Below are 20,820 nucleotides of genomic sequence, written 5' to 3'. Positions count from 1 at the left end.
TTTTTGTGCTTTCTAATGTAATTCTAAAGTAATAGGATTGTCTCTAGTGCATTTTTTAATTATTTGGGCATTGATTGCCCAAATCAATTTCTCCAAATCTTGAAATGTTTCTTAAAATAACCATAACACTTTTTTTTTATATATATTATTAGTCTAGATAAATTCAAAAGAATACGTTTTCCTGGAAGCAAGTTTTCTGGAGACAGGAGTCTTGGGGTTTGAGTTAATACAGTTACATTGCTTATATGTTATTTTTTTCAGTTCTCATTTTTCTCTTGCAGTATTTTCCTTACAGATATCTACAGGTTAGGGTGACGCCTCTTGATCCATGTGCTGTTACATGGCAGGCAGTGGGACAGTGCTGGCACAAGAGTATCTGGGCTGTGTGAGCTTCCAGATCCAGGAGGGAAAAAGCTTGCAAGGCAGCTGCAGTCTCTGTTGGTGAGTCACCTAAAAGCCAGCAATGGACCCAGTCCAGCCTGAGGCCATATCATCTCCCGTTATCCTGCTTTCCAATTACTCCCAAAGGTACTAGCTGTTCTTAGAAATGTATCCTATACAGCTAGAAGAGGATTTTAGTGTGCAGCCTCCTTGGGTGAAGGAGGTTGGTTGTCTCACTTGCACTGTGTAGGGATTCTCATTCCCAACTCTGAGATCAGTATGGTTTGCTCAGCAGTTTCCACTATGGCCAGTGTAAATTAGCAGAGCTCCATGGCAAACTGATTAGCTGTATTTGCCTTCAAAGTCAGGTGCAGAGTTCACATACTTAGCGTAATTTCACTGCAATTGATAATAAACCAGGAAGGTTCATTTCTCTGGTTTTCCACAGCCTGTCCATTTTTACAACATCAAATTAAAAGTAGATGCTATCATGGGATAATCAAGTGCTCAACCTCATCAGTTTTCAGCTCCTTTGTGCTCCATTGAGAAGTACTTTCCAGTCTTTTTTCTGTCAGTTCTGTACTTGAAAAGCGGCTTTCAGTGCTTCACAGATTCCACAAGAAAATATTCTTGTGCCTCTTGTGCAGACTGGGAGAAATCTAATGCTTGGCTCCCCATTATCCTCCATAACAGGGTAACACAGCAAATTATGGAGCTCTAATAAATGGCAATGATGCATCTAAGAGAACATTTCCAGGATCCCAGAATACCTTTGGCTGTGTATTAGCCTCTTCAGGCATATTTTTTTTTGCCCTCTTAAAATGCAAAAAATTAATGAAATCTTTGACCACTAGCAAATGGAGGAGCTGCTTTTTGTGGCAATGACACAGCTACAAAAGCTGTGCCAAGCTCCAGCCTCACCCCCTCCAGCCTCCCCCCCTGTCAGCATGGAATCTTTTCAGGCTTCTGCATTAATCCCCAAAGACAGACATAAATGAAATATTAAAATTACCTTTTGTCCCCGCTTCCCTGCTTGTGTTTGAAGCAGTGTTTTTGCATAAGCGTGGAGTGGGGGCACTTACTGACAGTACTGTGGAAGAACTGATCAAAGGAATAACATTCATCCACATCCTCAGCTCCATGGCAGATCACAGCCATATCATTAACTGTGTGTCTCATCTGGTTAGCCTAGTGTGAGAGTTCTGTCTGCTTGAGTCAGTCACCAGCGGCAGTCTGTGGGACCCTGAAGAAAAGCCAATTCCATAGGATGCTAGGCAGCTGTATTTTTCAAGACTTTGCTAAAAAATCAGGAGAAGATTATTCTAACTATACTTCCACTTATTCAAAATCTTTGCAACTCAGAAATATTCTGGAGATGACCTTCACTAACTATTCAGTCTGATCTGGTGTGTGAACAATGGCAGGAACAGAAAAGAAAAACCAGTGAAACTCCAGGTGCCATTTTCTTGCAGCGCTTTAATTCTAACCCTTCTTATTTGCCCAGCTGAATCAATTTCGTGTCACACAAAGAAAGCCAGAGCTTGAAATACTGCAGGACATCCAGAACAAGTAAAAGCTTCTCTTTTGTGTGGAGTTTATGGTGGTGGTTGCAATTCAGCAGCCTTGTTAGTCTTTTTTCCCAGCCTGCAACTGCTACAAGTGTGCACGTGGCGCTGTACAGTAGCATGTAGTGTATTTATCAGAAGGGCTTCTTCTCCTCACTGGTCATTCTTAAAACCACCCAAGCTGCTGGGTGTACCCCTTATGTACAAAGCTATTTTGGGTAGGCTTTCATGTCTTTAAATCTACTTTAATCTGCAATAAGTACATAATGTACTAAAAAACATAGGGCTATAGTAATCCAAATAACTTAGTCAAAAGCATCTATAACTTTTAACAGCAGACCCCTAACTGATTGGATTTGTAATCTAGGAATCCGCCTTGGGAGAGGCAGTCTGAATTAAAGAAAAAGTCTGAATTAAAGGACTATTTTGAAAATAACCTATTTTCAGGCCAGTGGTTATGTTTCAAAAGGAATCATTTATTATCTTTAATGAAATTGAAAATTTCTCGTTGAGTTTAAACTTTGCTTATGATGCTATACTGGGCTTAATTAAATCAGTAAAGCAAAAGTAAGCCTTGGAAGATAATTTTCTGGTTTATATCTTTCTGTCTAAGGAAGGGAAGAAAACATTGGATAGCAATTCTGTTCAGAGACTGCCTCCATATGTTCTGAGAGAATTTCCTCGAAGGTAGTGATGGGATTTAATGAACTGTTTTTGTTCATAGAAACATAGAATCAAAGCTCAGCAAAAGCCAGGAAACCTGAAGTTCCTCTTTTAGGGACAGTTGATACTATTTTACCTCCAATCTATCTTCATTTCTACATCTAATTTTCAAAGATTATATTTTCAAGGGACAACTGTGAATGCAGATAATATCCATCAATTTGAAAAGGTGCTAAACTGACAGAGTTGTTTCAAATTGTGTTTAGAGGTTGTTTTTTTGTTTTCTCTAGCAGTTCTTCCTACTAAGAGATTGAAGGATTTTTTGCTGCTGTTGAACCCCACATGTCCAGGATCCATCCCACCTCATGAGATGAATGTGGCCCAGCTGAGGGGCTGCTCTCAGCTCTGCTCTCTTGCTTTTGCAGCACTCAGGCCTTGTGAGACTGCTTGTGTATTAGATTTGTGTCCTTAGTATGACTTCCAGCTGTTCATTTGCTCCTTGGTTTTATCCTTCTGAATACCATTGCCTGCAGGACATTTCCAGAAGCTTTCATTTACTTTTACCTTCAGGATGTTCATTTGTGCTGACCCACCTGCTTAGTTTGAGTGCTGTAGATCTCCTCTAACAATAATTCAGACAGATTTCTCTTGGATTGTGAGAGGTAATTATGGGAAGGGAAAGCCTTTCCTTCAGAGTCTTCAATCTGTACCCAGCTCACCTCTTTCTCATTAATTTTCTAAATATGAGAGAAAAGGGCCTCATCACCCACATAAGGACTCATTGCTTTTTTATGATATATATTTTTTTTATGAAGTTTAGCAATGTAGTAAGAAAAACAAGAATCTGTGATGAAATTACAGTGGAAACTTCTATAAACTGAAAGTCAAGCACTTTTAGAAGTTTCTTTATAGCTGACTCTTCACAGCTTTCTGGCTCACCATTTGAAGAACGGGGTTTTATCTTAATATATCCCAAACAAAAATGGAGTTTAAAAATTTAATGTGATTATAGAGAGACTTGGAAGTTGAGTTTAATACAGCTTGGCTGCTACCTGTTGCAGTGCAATGATCATTTGAACCGGTAGTTTACATTTATCTAGGGTAAAAGTTGTTCAGAAAAGGGGACACTTGAGTTAAAAAAGAAAGAGTAACTGCCATAGGCTAATGTAACAGAGACAGATTTTAATTTCTGAATGTTGATGATTTTATAAACATTGAAATGGGTCATGGTTTTAGAATGGATAAAAGATAAAACAATGCCTTACAGAGATATTAAATGTAAAAGAGTTGGTGCATTTGAAAATACATTTTAATAAATTTTAATTATATTTGCTTAGAGAATTAAGTATATAAAATATTCCACTTTTTTTTACTTCTTGAGAAATTCACAAAGCCTTATCAATATTCATTAAGCTAATTTGACATCTTTTACTATGCACAGTATAGAAACTGTCTTCAGGTGGAGCAACCACTAAATTTTTATTTTTGTCATTTATTTTCTTAACCTACGTCACATCCTGGCCATCTCATCAACTCCTCTTAATTTCAGTTTGATTTACTCCTGCATTCACTTCCTCCAAGTAGCCAAGTCTGTCACTAACATTACACATGCATAAATTTTAATTTTCAGGTTTTTCAAACTTTTATTTAGGATTAGTGTCAGCTTCTGCTATTTGCTTTGAGAAGCTTTGATACAGTATCAGGACTCACTGCAGACAGAACCTGGGGCAGTCACCAGTGAAACAGGGTAACTGAGTTTATTCCCCCTCCTGAGGCACCTTCATTGGTATCACTAGGGTGAAGGGACACTTCTTGCTTAACAAGACATTGAAATTCATTATTAAAAATGCAGAAGCCTAGATCAAAGCTGCATTCAGTAGGTCACCAGTCATTTCTGGGGCTGTCACTGTGCCAGCAGCACCATGGCCCCTTTCCTCCTTTTCCATTACATCCCTGATGCCACGAGGTCAGTAGGACCTAGTCCTGATTTCTGTTGCGGGCTCTTTGCCTTGGTTTTGTATAACGTGCCCGTGGGTTTGGCGCTGAAGGTCAGTTTGTCTGATGTGTCCTGCACAAGATGGACTCCTCTCTCCAGCATCTGTCTTTGTTCAGGAGTTGAGCACAGAGCCTTTTGTCAGTCTGGGTGATACAGAGGGGTGCAGAGTGCAATATGTGCCATTCCTCGGATTCAATTACAATGGCCAAATTTCAGCTGTTTCGGGCAGGTGGTTCCTATCAGTGTACCTACTGTGCGCATCATCCAGCACAAGTGCTTTCCCATTTTCATTTCCCTCATTTTCGTTCTGCAGGCTGTCAGAGCTTCTCTTCCCTTCTCACAAATCCTTCAGTTCCACTGTGTGTATCACTCTTGCAATGTAATGATTCGAAGCCCTGCTATGCAGTTTGCTTCTTTGTAACACACCATATTTGTTTCTGTTGCACGTAGCTTCACACTCCTTTGAAGTTCATGTCATTTTTCTCTTACCTTGAAAATTCATAGGTGAAATTATCTCCTTCCTTCCTCTGAATGTTAATTGCAAGCAGTTATAAAAATCTTTGCTGGCTACAGTTTGAGCTACTGCTATACTTCTTTTAGCACAGTTTTTTGTTTGTAATGTATCTTTTCCTATTAAGTATTTGCCTGCCTTTTTCTCAGTCTGTATTTTTTTGCAAAGCAAGTTTTGTGGGGTTTTACGCTCTAACTGAATCAAATTCTTTTTCTATCTCAGCACACCAATCTTTGACCAGTTGGGCCATTTTTCAGTCAGCTAGCTTTTACTTCCAATATTGTTCTTTCATGTATGTTCAGTGAGTCTGTGCAGTAGTTCTCAGGTGGAAGGATTTTTCCAAATATTTTTAAGTTTAGCAACTTTACCCTTCCAGCTTTTGTGATGTTTTAGGAGCCTTTGTCCTTTTAATGTTTTGACCGTAAGAACTTTACAGCTTTCCACTGTAATTACTCACATAATATTATGGTATAATAGCTCAAGTCTGATTGTTTAAGCATCTGAGTAGGACATTTCATGAAAAAATTACTCCCACAAACATAGCTTTGTACTTGACATTTCTATATAGAAGCCACTAAACAAGATATTCATTCTTCTCCTTTGGGCTCAGTGCAGTCCTTTTATCTGTGTAAGTGATCCTTTTGATACATAAGGACTTTTCATATCGGCCATGATTGCAAGACTGGACTCTTGCCTTCATATTTTGGAGACAATTTAAGGCCTGTTCAGCAGTAGCTGCTTGTGGCATGGAGTGGAATTCATGCTGTGCCAAGCACTCAGTTTCACACAGCTTATTACTAATTCCACTCTAATGAAAACCAAAAGGCCATCCTGCTTTTCCTCTTCATTGCTCTTCCTACAAAACAACAAATGTCAGAACATCTTGTGGAATAGGAATTAATGGGGTAACATTACATTCAATTTCTTCACTTTTTTTTTAGGGAATTGCAAAAATTATGGGTTTGCTGCGGTTCCAGTCATTAGGTAGTTTTGTTAATTGCAATAAATGTTCTGAACTTTCACGTCTAAAGAACAAGGGGTTTCATTACTCAGGATTTATCACTGGAAAAAATCTATCTATTCAAATATAATTTGTAAGTACTTGCCAATTATTTTGGAATTTTAAGTCTCTGATTTTTTTATCTTGCATCTGATTTACCTGTGGCAATTGCCTTTTTTATAGGCCATTCACTCTACTGAGGGAAATGCTTAGGAAAGATATTGTATCTACGAGAAGTAGAGAAATCCTGCATTTTCCCAGTGATTTCTGGGACTACATTTCTTCTGTCAGTAGCAATTTAGTTATAAGCATTCTCGTTGTAAGTCCTTCTTTATAAAAGGACATTATGTTTTGATCACTTAAAACCTGAAGTCAAAAAGGACATGTTGTAATTAGATTTACATTGGTAGGAATTGAAAATGTATTGTAGTAGTCAGAATCCTCAGGGGAAGGTTTCTAATAAAATCTCTGTTTAATTTTTTCATATGTGGAAATACAGTCAATATTGAAATACGAAATGTCAATAAATGTAAAAAAGTATTAGCATTCAGTGTATGTTACACTGTACAGCCTTGCCAGTTTGGATTTTTTTTCACAAAGCTTTGTTTCTCAAAGTTTCTAAGTGCTTATAAAAAAGTAATCTCTAAAGGAAAATGAAATTAGTCTGTAAGAGTCATGAAAATGTGTAGTTTAAATTTTTTTTAAGCTACCATATAGAAGTGAAAAGAAAATTATCCATAATGTTTCTCATTACCATGAATGCAAATGAGGGGATGATTTTCTAACATTCATGTGTGGGATTCACTGGCTGCCTGATGGTGGCAGAGACCCCTCAGCTGTTTGCTTGCTATTTTATCGTCTCTACTGCCTTGGATAAAAGACAGCAATCTAAAAAAGTGTTAAGGCAGAGAAAATATGGCAGAATACTCCATTAACATGATGTCTTCTTCAGTAAACTTCTAATTTATGCATGGATTCCTGAAATATTTACCAGTCCCAAGTTCACTGCCAAATCCTAAACCGGTGGCAAAGGGAGAAGTTTTTATTTTCCAGTCAGGATTTCCAGGATGATACCATCTGCTCCCATAGCTCCAAACAAAACACCAGCAGTAATTCAAAACAAAATGCCCCAGGATGGAATAATTTTCCCTTGGGGCTTTATTGCTACAAGACACAGGACACAGAACCCAGTTTCGTGTTGGCACTCTGCTAAGGAAACATTGCCTGGAAGCCATCCAGGTCTCCTGTGGCTTTGTCTTTTCTTCTCTCTCTGACCAGCCATCACCATGAATGTGCTCCTTCTGGCCTCTAGCTGTAAAACTCATAAGGCTAGTGTTGATCTGCATTGATGGAATTGCATAGTTGGGTTGGACTTTCTTAAGCGTGTTGTTTCCCTCCTGTTCAGCACAGATGCCCTTGTATTCCCCTTCCACCACAACTTCAAGGAATAAGTTGAAGAGCAATATTTGAATTCTGAAAGTTGTCGATGTATTTACTGCATTAGAAATGTGGTCTTCTTGATACTGAAAGAAAATGAAACGAGAAAATGCTTGTTTTCCACTACAAAATTCCTGCTTATAAATTTGCAATATGTTTTTGTCATTATTCTCTAACAATAACTTTCAGTATCTCATTTGTTTTCTATATTGTCTGTGGAAAAGACTGAGTTAATTTAAGAAAATGTCACATATTTATTAATGGAATAAATGGAAACATGGGAAGCATAGCAAATTATTTGCCTATAAGTCACATCACCACTGTGAGACTCATTTGAGGAATTCTAAATGTTTAGGAAAGCAGATGTTTAACTCCCAACAGCTTCTCTTCAGCCATCGTCTTTCACCTTTCTGCTTTTCTCTAGCTAGCACATATGAGAGTGAAATTAATTGAAAACTTTTTCTCACTTTCAAATGCACATTACTTCACATGGAGTACTGAGACTCATTAAGTACTTTGGCAATTTTCCAGAGTTTCTTTCTTTCTCTGTTACTTAGCAGAAACAGACCTTTTGGGGAGGCTATTAGGTTTTGTTGGGATTTTTTTTTAAAGGAGTTTGTCTACCATTCTCTAGATCTACCACATTGCCTATTTCTCATCTAGAGCCCCTCTTTGGATGAATAAAGGTAGATATTGGTTGGTCTATGGTTTATCTATTGGTTTATCTATGTCTTTCATAGCTTTACAATTCAAACAAACATTCCTACAAACACACCAGAGGGCACACACATATGGGCCAAACATCTTCATTATTGTTTGTGTTGCTTTATTCATCCTTCAGGTCTCCTGTAATGGCTGGAGGTCTGTTTGCCGTTAACCGGAAATGGTTTTGGGAGCTGGGAGGCTATGATCCAGGATTAGAAATATGGGGAGGAGAGCAGTATGAAATCTCCTTTAAGGTAAGTCATCAAGCCACTTCATAGAATACTTCCTTGCTGGTATTATCACAATGCTTTCATTCATCTGGGCTTCTGGTTTTTTAATTAAAATTAATTTAATATAATACTTCTTTTCATTAGGAATTTCCACAGTGCCATAAGCAAATGCTCTGAATGTATCACACTGAGTGTAGCTCCCTCTGAAAACATGGTAGCTTACCACTGTCAAAGAATGAAGATCCACCTTTTCCCTCTTATCAAGTCTTCTCCACTTGTCTTCCCTCAGATGCTGTGTTTGTGCTCAAGTGTTGAGCTCAGTTCAACAAGCCAACAGAGAACTAATCCAGCAAAAAACAAAATGGAATATTTCTTTCTGTCCAGATCAACAAGTTTAATCATTTCTGGGGATAGGGTCCCCTGTAGTCAGCTCAAGAAAATGGGTGGAAATACAGAATGTCCCAGGATGAAAGACTCCTTTCAATAGCAGTGGATCACTAGAGCACCTCAGCTGCCATGAGCTGTTGTCTGCAGGCCAGCTGTTCCAAAGCAAACTTTTTTAAATTGCATTTAAATTATTGCAATTACATATGAGGAGTTTTCAAGTGTTCAGGTTATGTACAACCAGCCATGTTATAGTATACCTTCATGTCCCATATGTGGACATGTGTATTGAAATCAGTTACTTGGCATTTACATGTAGAGCTGAAAGTCTTGTTACGTTATACATGTAAGGCAGGCATTTTTATTAGTTTGCTGAGGACTAACATGTCTAATTTTGAGTTTATTTTCCAGTATACCCAAGGACATAAAAATTTTACCTCATGGTCTCTACATGCAAAGTTTTGCGAGGACTTGATAGAGTTTCTTGACTTAGATTATTTGAGTCAAATGTATTTGGATAAAGCTTGGAAATGAAATTGCAATTCAAATTTAGCTCCAGGATCTTTCCAGCCTACTTCCAAATTCTGTCAGTGTAAAGCTCTTTAAATAAATATAACATGTCAGCCATGACTAATATCAGATATCTTGCAGATGAGTTTCAGCTGTAATTAAAACAATGCTGAGGCCATTCTGTTGAATGAAATGTACAGTGTCACCCAGCACTGGTTTTCCAGGCTGTCTTTACAGGAGTTCCAAGAACTGCAAAATGTTTTGCATTAACTGGCTTACTCTCATGTTTCTCCAAATCATTTTTATACCTTAGGAAAATAAAACAGGAAGACAGGGGAAACTTAATAGCTAGACTGTATGTTTAGAATATATTGATTTACCTTCTGTCCATTTAGATTGTTTCAGAGGCAAATATAAGTAGTTACTTGTAGCTGTCACAATGGACTCTGACAGGTCACCCATGATTTTATTATCCTATTTCAAATATTCCTTTTATTCATCATTGCAAAGAATATACTTGTTGTTCTCTCCAGACTTTGTATAGAAACCATGGTAACACAACTGGAAATTAAGATACCAGACTGTCCCAGTGTGTTTAGTTCAAGTGATAGATTTTTTTTTTTTTGAGGCAGCTGTGGCACACTGGGTCTCATTTCAGTTATATCTCTGGATCTCTCTCATTAGTATGTAATAACCTAAGGGTCCTTGTCCTTTCTTACTAGTGTTAAAAGAAGAAAAAAAATAGTCTTTAGAAATTACTGCCAAGTAGGAGTAAATTCCTATTGGAAGAATTTAAGAGATGTAAATTAAAAAAAAAAGAAAAAAGAATGCTGTTTGGTTTGGAATAACAAAAAATTGGAAAAAAATCACAGAGGTGGAAGAGACAAAGAACTGAGAATTTTTTATGTCAGAATCACCACAATCAGCTTGGGAAAGGTTTCTGCTTCAGCAGATTCTACTGTAGCTATAGATTGAGTTATCTTAAAACTTATTAAATGAGGACAAGTTGGCCAGACAGTTCAATTTACCAGATCTGTTGAGAAAACTTGGTAAGATAGTGGACTTGCAAATTGTTCCAAAGTCAGTGAAAGTCAGTGAAAAAGCCAAACAACCAGACTGGTTCAGCTTCCTTGGCTTCACTTGAGTGAATCTAGAGATGGCAATTTACTCTTTCTTAGAGCATCCACATCTATGCCTGTGAAAGTGTTGTCGGACAGGTGCTGTGCATTGATGCCACATCTTACTTTAATTTGCTTGGCAAATAATTATTTGGAGTACTCTGGGTGGTGACACAGCCACAAACTGTCTCAAAATATGACCTCTTCATTAAATAGTTTCTTAGATTAAATTTTACATAAGAAAGTGTTCATGATTTTAATTTTTGGCAACATCAAGGTCCGTTTTTTTTTTAATTAAAAAGGTGTATGACGTCCTGCTGACAGTACTCTTTGGTGTGTGCTAGACTTGTAAAAGCTGGCAAAGCACTGGAGCTTACCTGATTAATAGCATCTCTTCACAATAACAAGGAAAGCCACTATTTGGGAAATCCTAGATTTAAATCTGTTGGACAGGCACTATTATGTAGTAATTACCACAACACGGAGTAGCAAAACATACTAATGACCTGTGTTTCCTTAAGACCCTTGTGCTTGACCTTGGCTGTTTGCCAGGTGCCCAGCCAAGCTGCTCTAATCACCCCCTGCTCATGTGAGTAAGGGAAAGGAAATAAAAGGCTCCTGGATCAAGATAAGGAGAGGGAGAGATCACTCACCAGTTACCATCATAGGCAAAGGTGACCTGAACTGGGGAAAAAATATTTTATTACTGGTCAAATCAGGGTACGGCAATGAGAAATAAATGCAAATTTTAAAACACTTTCTCCCACCCTTCCCTTCTTCTCAACTTCACTCCCAATTTTCTCCTCCTCCTCCTCACTCTCAGGAGAAGAGGAAATGAGAATTACAGTCAGTTCATCATGTGTTGTCTCTGCTGCTCCTTCCTCCTCAGGGAGAGGAGTTCTCACACTTTTTACCTGCTCCAGGGGCAGCAGGTCCTCTGTGATCTCTGCTCCACCATGAACCTTCCAGGGGCTGCAGGGGCACAACTGTCTCACTGTGATTTTCACCACAGGCTGCAAGGGAATCTCTGCTTCAGCACCTGGGGCACCTCCTCCCCCTCCTTCTTCCCTGACTTTGATGTCTGCAGAGCTGGTGCTCTCACATATTGTCACTCCTCTCTCTGTCTAAAGTTGCACAGAAACTTTTCCCTCTTCTTAAATCTGTTATGCTAGAGGCACTACCACCATTGTTGGTGGCCTTGGACCGGGGCATGTCCATCCTGGAGCCAGCTGGCATTGGCCCTGTTGAACCTGAGGGAAGCTTCTGACAGCTTCTCTCAGAAGCCACCTCTATTGTCACTCTGCTACCAAAAGCTGGACATGAAAACCCAGTGTAATCCTTTGCACTAGACATTCCTTAGGCATCATAAATCATACCGTAACAAAAATGCTTAGGGTGATTTTCTTGCCTCTTGAAGATAGTCATCTGTATCTACAGTTGTTTTATCCTTATCCATGCCAATACATTTTTCAAATTCTCTTCATCCCTGTTTTCCAAAACACACCTCCAAGTTCATTAATCTCTTTCATTATCATCATAATCACTATTAATTCCCTCCACAGCTGTCAATCTTGGCCGGGGATAGGGAATGGGGAGCATTACCACTTGTTAGTGCAGTTGTAATCTATATGAAGGACTGACAAATGTGGAATATTGCCAGTTTTCTCAGAATTTTAGAGGTGCTGGTGAGTATTGTTGAAATACGCACAGTCATCAGTTCCCAGTTTACATGGTACAGTTTTAATATTTCCTGACAGGAAATCCCACTTCACCCTCCAGTAAATGGTTTTGCAATTTGCAGACCCATTGACTGTAGATTTGCAGTCAGTGATCCTATTTTTCAATTTTTTTTTCATTTAGAGGAACATTCTCACTGTGTGTAAAAGTTCACAGGAAGATATTGTTCTTTCTCCTTTTCTGCAACTGCCAAATCTGTTCTTTTGGCTTATATTTCAAGAAGAGTGACTGAAAAATCCCATAAAATTTTTATGTTCTTATTTTCTACAACTTTTTCAGCCCTACTGTTGTAATACATTTCTCCTGTTTGTAGTCCACCCCTCTTGCACAATATGAAGAGCACCAAGTTGCTGCCTTTGCATGAAATACTTTATATTCCTCTTCCACCAGTTTACAGTTTGTATTTTCCCTTCATTTCAATGTCTCTCACTGTTGTCTGTCTTGTTACTGACTCTCAGCAGCAGTATATTTCTCAATTAGTTTTGAAGCCTAATCCAAAATCCATTCAATACCCTCTAAATCCTTTGCATAATTTGCTGTATGTTTATGTTCCTTTTCCCCAGCAACACATCCTCCACTGCTCAAAAATCATGAGTCTCTTACTACAGTAATTATGACTACAGTGTAGCATATGGATTGGAATCTCAGTCTTGCATGCGCAGTATTTACATTTTCCAGGTAGTTTCCAGGCTGGATCACTCATAAACCAGAGAGATAAGGTGGGGGAATCACAAGAGAAGGCAGAATTCAATTTAAAAGACAAAGAAGTAATGTGAAAGGAGAGTGATTCACCCAAAATCCCACAGGAGCTGTAGAACAGAGCCAAAAAGTACATCTGTGGCATCTAAACTCCAGTTAGGAACAAAGCCACATAACCACAGCTTAATTTCTTTTAAAGCTTGTGTTAATGCCTGCTTTTTGCTTTCAACCATCCTTATAAAGTGTTTTGTAACATTCTGTTGGAAGGAGCCATATAAAGATAAATTGTGAGATAGTCTCTAGTTGACACATAAACTACTGTTTTGATCTTTCCAAGCTGGAATTGCATTGTTTTGGTTTCATCTTTGTTTTTTATACCTCAGCTGCAGACCAGATTCATTGCTTTTGTAAGAAGGAGACATTAATGATCCTGAGAGTTTCATTGCTTCTGATATAATTTTGCCAAATGTCGCACACCACCTGAGTTTCTTTCATGAAATGCTGGAGGTCTGTAATACTTAACACAGAAGTCATTCTCCAATTTCTTGTATTTAGTGCGTGTGACATAAAAATGCACATCTTAAAGACAAAATTGCCAGAATTGATCTTCTCAGGAAAGTATAAAAAATGCTTTTAATACCATTTTGAAGCTGAAAGATAAACAGGAACAGCTGCTAAATATCCTTCAAGGCAGCCCAAGATTCATTTCAATTACCCTGCGCAGCATACCTCAGGTGCAGCACAGCATTTTCAGGTTTTATATCTATGAAATATAAGCCTAACACAGTGTTATTTCCTCCCACTTGTTATTGCCTCAGCATATCTGACTGGGGTTTCTTTGTTTTTATTATTTTATACTGTTATCCTACTGCTTTAGAGGAAATGCAGTATATATCTACTGCAGCTCTCATTACCTCAGTTAAAGTAATACTGGCCTATTTATATACACATATGTGTGTATGTACATATATATGTAATTTCTGCTTTCTTGTCTTTTAAATTTTTGCTGGGGCTGACCTTTGAGTTGCACTGCTATGCTGTCCATTTTTCAAAGGCTAAGAAGCCTTGATTAATCACAGTAATAATTTGTCTAGCCTTTGAAATGGCACCTCCATTTAAAAAACAAGAACAAAGATTAAACATAGGTCTGCACTTTCACTGGGGCACTGGGTTGTTTGAAGACAGCCACAGAGAGCAAATTTCCACTTTAAGAAAGTACAAATGATGTAACATACAAAGGAAATACTGTTAGAAAAGTAAATAACATTATTTTAATACTCTTGCTTTTATGACATTTTACTATGTTTATGCGCGTTTTCCAGTGAATTAGCTGTCATGAGATGAAACAGGTGAGGATTTCAAGGTTAATTTAAGAGGCAGATTTTACAAAATTTTTTTTAAGGAAATGATCCTTGTGTCCGCATGACGTGACTTTTTGCGAGATTGCTCTGGGTGGTAATTAGCTATTTTGGCATGGAGGCAGAGCATTAAAGTCTCCATTCCCAATCTACCAGCAAACTTCCTCCTTAAGAAGGACCGTGCTTACTAGGAGAGTAAATGAAATGTCCAGAGGCATCTACTCAGAGCTCCTATGCCTTAGTCAATTCTGTGATGGCAGACAGTAAGCAGCAGCTTCCTGAGTAGCTCTCAACTCTATCCAACTGCACATCAGTGTCCATGGAATTTAAAGACAAAGCTCCGCTGTCACTACTTTCAAGCCTTCCTTAGAGATTTACATTAGTGTACTTAGGTTTACTCTGTAATGAGATTAGATCCTCAAATATTTCATTATCAGGTTGGATGCCGTGGCTAATTGCTAAGGGACTGTAAGGGCTGATACAAAAATGATCTCTAAGAAGCAGCTACCTAAATCTCTTAGTCATTCAAGCCGTCACCCTAACCCCTATCTTCCCCATTCACAGTATGAATAGCACAGTCAGTCAGGGGCTGGATTCCAGGACCAGGCAGATATACCCACTATAACACAAACAGGCAAGTACAATGAAAGTGGCCAAACTTAAACTCCCTTCCAACCCAAGCTATTCTATTCTATTCTATTCTATTCTATTCTATTCTATTCTATTCTATTCTATTCTATTCTATTCCTATTCCTATTCCTATTCCTATTCCTATTCCTATTCCTATTCCTATTCTATTCCTATTCCTATTCTATTTATACATATTTTATAATTTTCTTTTGAACATATTCTACTTTTGCACAGTGAGGTTCTGGGTGGGAGAGTGCCACCTTACCATATCCCAGTTACCAGCATGCCAAGAAGACCACCATGACTGTGGGAGGGGTCAGCACAGAATGATGTGGTTTTTTCACATACACATTAATTAAAATGTGATTTTTTTGCCTCATTTGTTTCCAGGAATCATTCTCTCACTTGCTTTCTGTCTGCCTCCAGGTGTGGATGTGTGGAGGTGGCATGTATGATGTTCCATGCTCTCGAGTTGGACACATCTACAGAAAGTACGTCCCGTATAAAGTCCCTTCTGGAACCAGCCTTGCACGGGTGAGTAATTGGGTCTTGCTGTTTTTCATTTTCATTTATTATCAGTCTCTTCATTCCTTGTGAACCAGTTTCCAGTAAACTATTAAAATGGAAAATGAATGTTTCTTTATTTTTCTGAAATGAGATGTGCAATTACTGCAGTTATCCTGCCTTTCAGAGATAAGATTGCCAAGAATAAAATGGAAGCTTAAAATTACAGGGTTGGACGTCTCGGCACAGAAGCACATTTCATGCTGATTCAAAAGAACCTAGGAATAACCTAAGGCTTGTGGTTCTCAAATTACACAGTGTTGTCAGTCATAGTTTTTGTAATCAGGACCAATTTGAATGCACATTTTCTTATCAGTCAGCAGAACTGGCACAATCTCATGGAAGGGATGTTTTCTGAGGCAAAGGGACTGAGTAACAATTATTTGAGCGTCTGTCTGATTATTGTGTAAAATCTGGTTGTGGAATAGAGCCAGCTTGGAGCTCTGAGAGTGAGAAATTGCAAGACCTCTAGACATTTCTCAAAGACTACTGAACACATTCATATCCATGAGGGGGCTTTTTGCTCAAGAGAAAATGTTCTGTAACTTTCTGGAGATGTTCACAGGATGTCAAAAGATGGGAGATGAAGGACACAGATGTAGCTTCCAGGAAGATACTGGTATTTATTCATGCTTGAGTTTAATCTTCTCTGGTTTAGAGGATTTTTTTAATAATAAAATGGCATTAATATTAAAGTCTGCATATTGCCATAGGGTAATACTTTATGAATCATAGTTTTTTCTTAATAATGAAAATGTGGTATGAATAAAAGAATGAATTTCTTGCTTTAAGGGGGAGATATTCTCAGTTTCAGCACCGCAGGACCAGGCTTGCTGTACTAACTGCAGCAGAAAAAGGAGGCTGCCTGTGCTGCCTGCCTGCCAGCTGGCAAGACAGAAAGAAGAATTTGCATTAACAGGACATTAGTGTAGACACTGTGGCACACAATCCAGTAGTGGAATTAGTGGTGGGGGGCAAAAACCGTATTGACTAAATTGTGAGATTAATGTCTTCCCCAAGTATAGCTCTGTGTCCTGTCGGAATTGCCCATCCAGAGTTTTGGACTGCCTGAATGAAACTGCTTCATTTATGATATTCCCAGCAAAAAATCACACACAACTGGAAATAAGAAATTCAAACCTCAGTCTCTGTTTTATTCTGTTACAGCACATAGTATCTCATTAGAAAATATGCTCTCTCATGCACTACCTGTAAGAGCAAAATACAGTAATTTCTATTTGTGCTACTGGCATCTTGCACAGGTCTGTGCTGAACTGGCTTTCATGGAGGCGCTGTGAATGCCTACAACCATCAGGCAGCCACAGCCTGCAGCCTTCCTGTACTATTGATTTTAGCTTGATTTCAATAAATCATTCATGAAATATTACTGAAAAAACATTTCCAGTTATAAATCTGATATCTCTGCCCATGCACAGACTGATTACTTTATAGCTTGTGGGAAAAGATCTAGTGGTGGGCCTTATCCTTCCATTCAAAAATGGGTCATTCTTTCTGTGTTGTGGCAGTTCAAAACATGATGCTTAGGTAAATTTGTGACATACAGTTATCACTAACAGAAACTTTGAATTTTCAGTTTCACAGCTTCTTTCCAGTACAGTATTCTTTCCATTGCGTCAAGGCTAACAAGAACACAAGAGCGTCTGTCTGTTTTGGTGTTTTGGGCTATTTCAATAACTAGGCAAGAAAGAGAATTTTGTCCTTGACCCATCATATTGTGTGTAATTTTAAATCTAAAAATATACTCTTTTGCTCATCCTTGCCAGAAAAAAAAATCAAGGACAAATTAATCTTCAGTGTGTCAGCCCCAAATAGAGCTCTTAGCCAAAATAATATTAGGCAAATATCCACAGGAATGGCCTGGATATTTCAACTGTCTTTGTTTTATCCTCCAAATGTTATATTATCCAAATATTATAATCTACGCTTTATGAGTTTTTTATCAAAAACTTCCTTCTAGTTCAGATATATAATAAGTAACACACTCAAGAATATCTGGAAATATCCCCACTGCCAAAAGCAGTACTTTTCACTACTAAGTAGGTTCCACAATGGTTTTTACTTAAATCCTTTTCTACCTGCTGCTGTTTAAAAGAGCATGCCAGAGATGCAGTTCACGAAGGAATAAGCCCTTGAAAGCCCAGCTCTGATTCTATAAATGAGTGCAAGAGACCTTTGTTAGTCAAGGGAGAATTTCCCCTTGTGCAGATACTGCCTAAAAGGTTGACAGATTTTCCCATCCTATTCCCCAGCACCAGCAGAAGGGAAATGGGGACTGAAATTAGGAAGAGAACAGAACTCCCAGACAAATTCAGGCATAGGCCAAATCATGCCATGGGTTTCCTTTCAAGCTGTTTCAGCTTATGTTTACCCTTAAAACATAATCTTTAAAGTGAGCATTTTAACTTCCTTTGGGATTTCACCTTGCTTTATCTTTTAGCGATGAATTTCAACACACAGTTTCAGCCAGCTACGTAACACTTGACCAATCTCAGTATCTGCTTAGAGAGCTGTAACCTGGCATGAGAATCATGTCTGATTTAATAGATCAGAGACCTGTCAAAAACCTTTGTTGCACCTTCCCATCACTAAATAATCATTATTGTACCACACATAATAGTATGGCTCATGATATCAATTTTATATCTTACCTGTCACTCAAGATTGGGGAAGCTTATGCATATTGGTTGCTGCCACATCCCACATAAATCAAAAAGTATACACATATAAAACTTAGTAATATTGTTTGGTGGTGCAGAGCAAACTTAAAGAAAGCCGTAAACGTGTAGTAGATTTATAAACAGATTCTGACAATCAAATGTAGATTAAAAGACTGAATATTTTTTTGTCTGAAGATGTCTTAAGATATTGCTGCTTGCTGAAAGCAGTCAGTGTTAAATTTACAGGCAATTTCACATAAAGAAATATTAATAGGCATGCAGATGTCAACACTGATTCCATTTTTTAACCTGGAAACATCACATAATTATTCATTCATTCCAAACCTGTAAATCTGCACAAAACTGCAGTAAATAATAACTAATTTCACCTTTTTGTTTTAGGTAAGGCATGTTTAGAAAGCAAACCCACAGATCCTAAAAACTGCTGAATTGTTTTGCTGGATTATTTTAGTTGCTTTTTGTATTTCTGAATCTTGCTTTCCTTTTAACAATTCCAGCTAAGCCATTTACTTTTAGCAAGTTACCTATGAAATTGGACCACAGAATATTCTTAGCATTTTCTTCTAGGTGTATATCAATTTATTATTTATTTTCTTTAGTTTTCTCTTTGCTTTTTGGGTGTTTTTTTTTTCCTATTTGTGGTTCTATAAAAGCTGTAAGAAATATATCAATAAAATCTCACTGTTCCATAGGATTTGCAGAGATGAACTAAGTTGCAAAATATATCCACAGAATTTCTTTTTCTTGCAGGTATTTTACACAGCATTTTAGGATTTGCCACAGAGCATTAGTGGGAAGGGCAATCCCACTGAAATTCAAATTGGATGCTAACTCCACAGGGTGGTGAATCCTAACCTTAAGTTGAATTCCTCCCTGTCTGCCAGGACATGGGATCCCACAAAAAAAAGATCACAAGATGGAGAACTAGATATTCTTGGACAATAACTACATCAAAATGGTGGTAGCTACTTTTCAGGATTTACTGCATAGGCTAGCACTGGAACCCAAGGGTTGAGGCTCAATAAATCTATTTGGAGTCAAACCCCTGAACTCTTCCAGGCTCAGCTGCTGGGATGGGCTATGGACTGTATGCGTGTGTAACACAAGCATGGCAACAGCCAGCAGATTTGTGGAGATGTTCTTGTAGTGTCATTCTGTGTTCCACAGCCCCCTCACAGCCACAGAGCTAGGGGCAGGCAGCATCCTCACTGGACCAGAAACATCCCTGCCCCCAAACTCTGCAGGCTGGCCTCATTTGAGCGAGAGGTTTCGATTTCCCAATGCATGGATCTTAAATTACTATTTTTGTGTACCTGGTGGAGATACAAACTTTTATAGAGAGAATGAAATCCTGTTTGTTTTCAGATGACGTCTGTGGAATTTCAGCTCTAGGTATTTGCAAACTACTGGCTGAAAATAAATAGGCTCTTGCCTCTCTGCCAGCTGTGCTAACTCATAGAAGATTTATTTATATACCACTTGAGCTTTGTCATCTAGTTAGAATACTATCTTCCATGCAGATGCATTTATTTTATGCCTGCAGACATATTTTTATTTGGGTTGGGTTTTGCTGGTTCTTGGAGTTTTTTACATAAATATTTCTGATATGAAACCCAGTTAAGTTTAAAACACAGTTATGTGTAAAGAACCAAAATAAGATACCCAAGAAGGGGAAATATTGACAGACAATAGCACTGTGTAAATTAAGAGGGAGTTAGGGGAGAAAGGGAAAGGTATGAAACCCCCCAGCTGAGGCTTAACTGATGTGGGCAGGTTAAAATATTAAAACCCGAACATCACAAGATTGTGGTTAGTGTCCAGGAAATGTTTTATTCTTTTTCTGCTGTAGAAATTCACAGACATGGTAAACTTTGTGTTCTGACACTGATGGAAGGATCTTTGCACAAAACTGAGAGTATCGTTTTTCTCCTTGTGAGTGCTCTGGAGTTTTATGCCCTGCTGCTTCTGGCATATTAATCCATACTTGTTGGATGAGCTCCTCCAGTCACTTCGTTCTCTTCTCTGTGATGATTCATTGTAACATTATGCTACCCATATTCCAGAGGAACATAGAGTTTTCTTGACTGGATAGATCCCAATGCACTTTTAAAATACATTTTGCGTAAAACAAACTGTATATTGTATTATTTCCAGCCAAATTAAATACAGCTGCTTGTAGAGGTAAACAGGGCACCCATTTTGAATTAGCCACAATACTGTGCTTCACAAAACAAAAATAGAAAAATTCAAATTGGTAATATGATGTAGGTGAGGTGAAAATAATACTACTAGAATTTTATTAGCAAAAAAAAGAGATTAATCTGCTGAGATTGTTGTGTTATTCTTGGCAAGAAAACAGTAATGTTCCCTCTTACATTTCACAACCAAAATACAGTCGGGCCTCAGACATGCTGTGGTGATTCGTATTTGACTGGCATAATTGAAAGTGATTTTGATGTCCTGTCTCATGTAACAAATACCAGCTGGTGACATCCAGCTTCCTGGAAAATGTTCAGATTAAATGCAGGACAATAGGATCTCATTACAAGTTTCAAATGTTCCAGTAGTAGTTTGGTATTGACAAAAGTAAAGTCTATTGATTGAGATCAGGGTCGGTTTCATGTGGTGAGATA

The 20,820-nt window shown here is 38.1% G+C and overlaps 1 protein-coding gene across 2 annotated transcripts in view; it reads left to right on the top strand.

The window, feature by feature from the left end:
* GALNTL6 (polypeptide N-acetylgalactosaminyltransferase like 6) overlaps positions 1 to 20,820 on the top strand; it is a 424,063-nt gene that overhangs the window by 377,554 nt on the left and 25,689 nt on the right. For both annotated transcript variants that reach the window (XM_030947103.1, XM_030947104.1), the window contains exons 7-8: positions 8,395 to 8,512; positions 15,351 to 15,458. In XM_030947103.1, the coding sequence (XP_030802963.1) occupies positions 8,395 to 8,512; positions 15,351 to 15,458 (226 nt within the window). The remainder of the gene's footprint in view (positions 1 to 8,394; positions 8,513 to 15,350; positions 15,459 to 20,820) is intronic.

The sequence above is a fragment of the Camarhynchus parvulus genome, chromosome 4 (assembly GCF_901933205.1).
Source record: "Camarhynchus parvulus chromosome 4, STF_HiC, whole genome shotgun sequence".
Taxonomy (NCBI): domain Eukaryota; kingdom Metazoa; phylum Chordata; class Aves; order Passeriformes; family Thraupidae; genus Camarhynchus; species Camarhynchus parvulus.
Note: the sequence above shows the minus strand (reverse complement) of the source record. Positions and strands in the feature narration are given on the sequence as shown.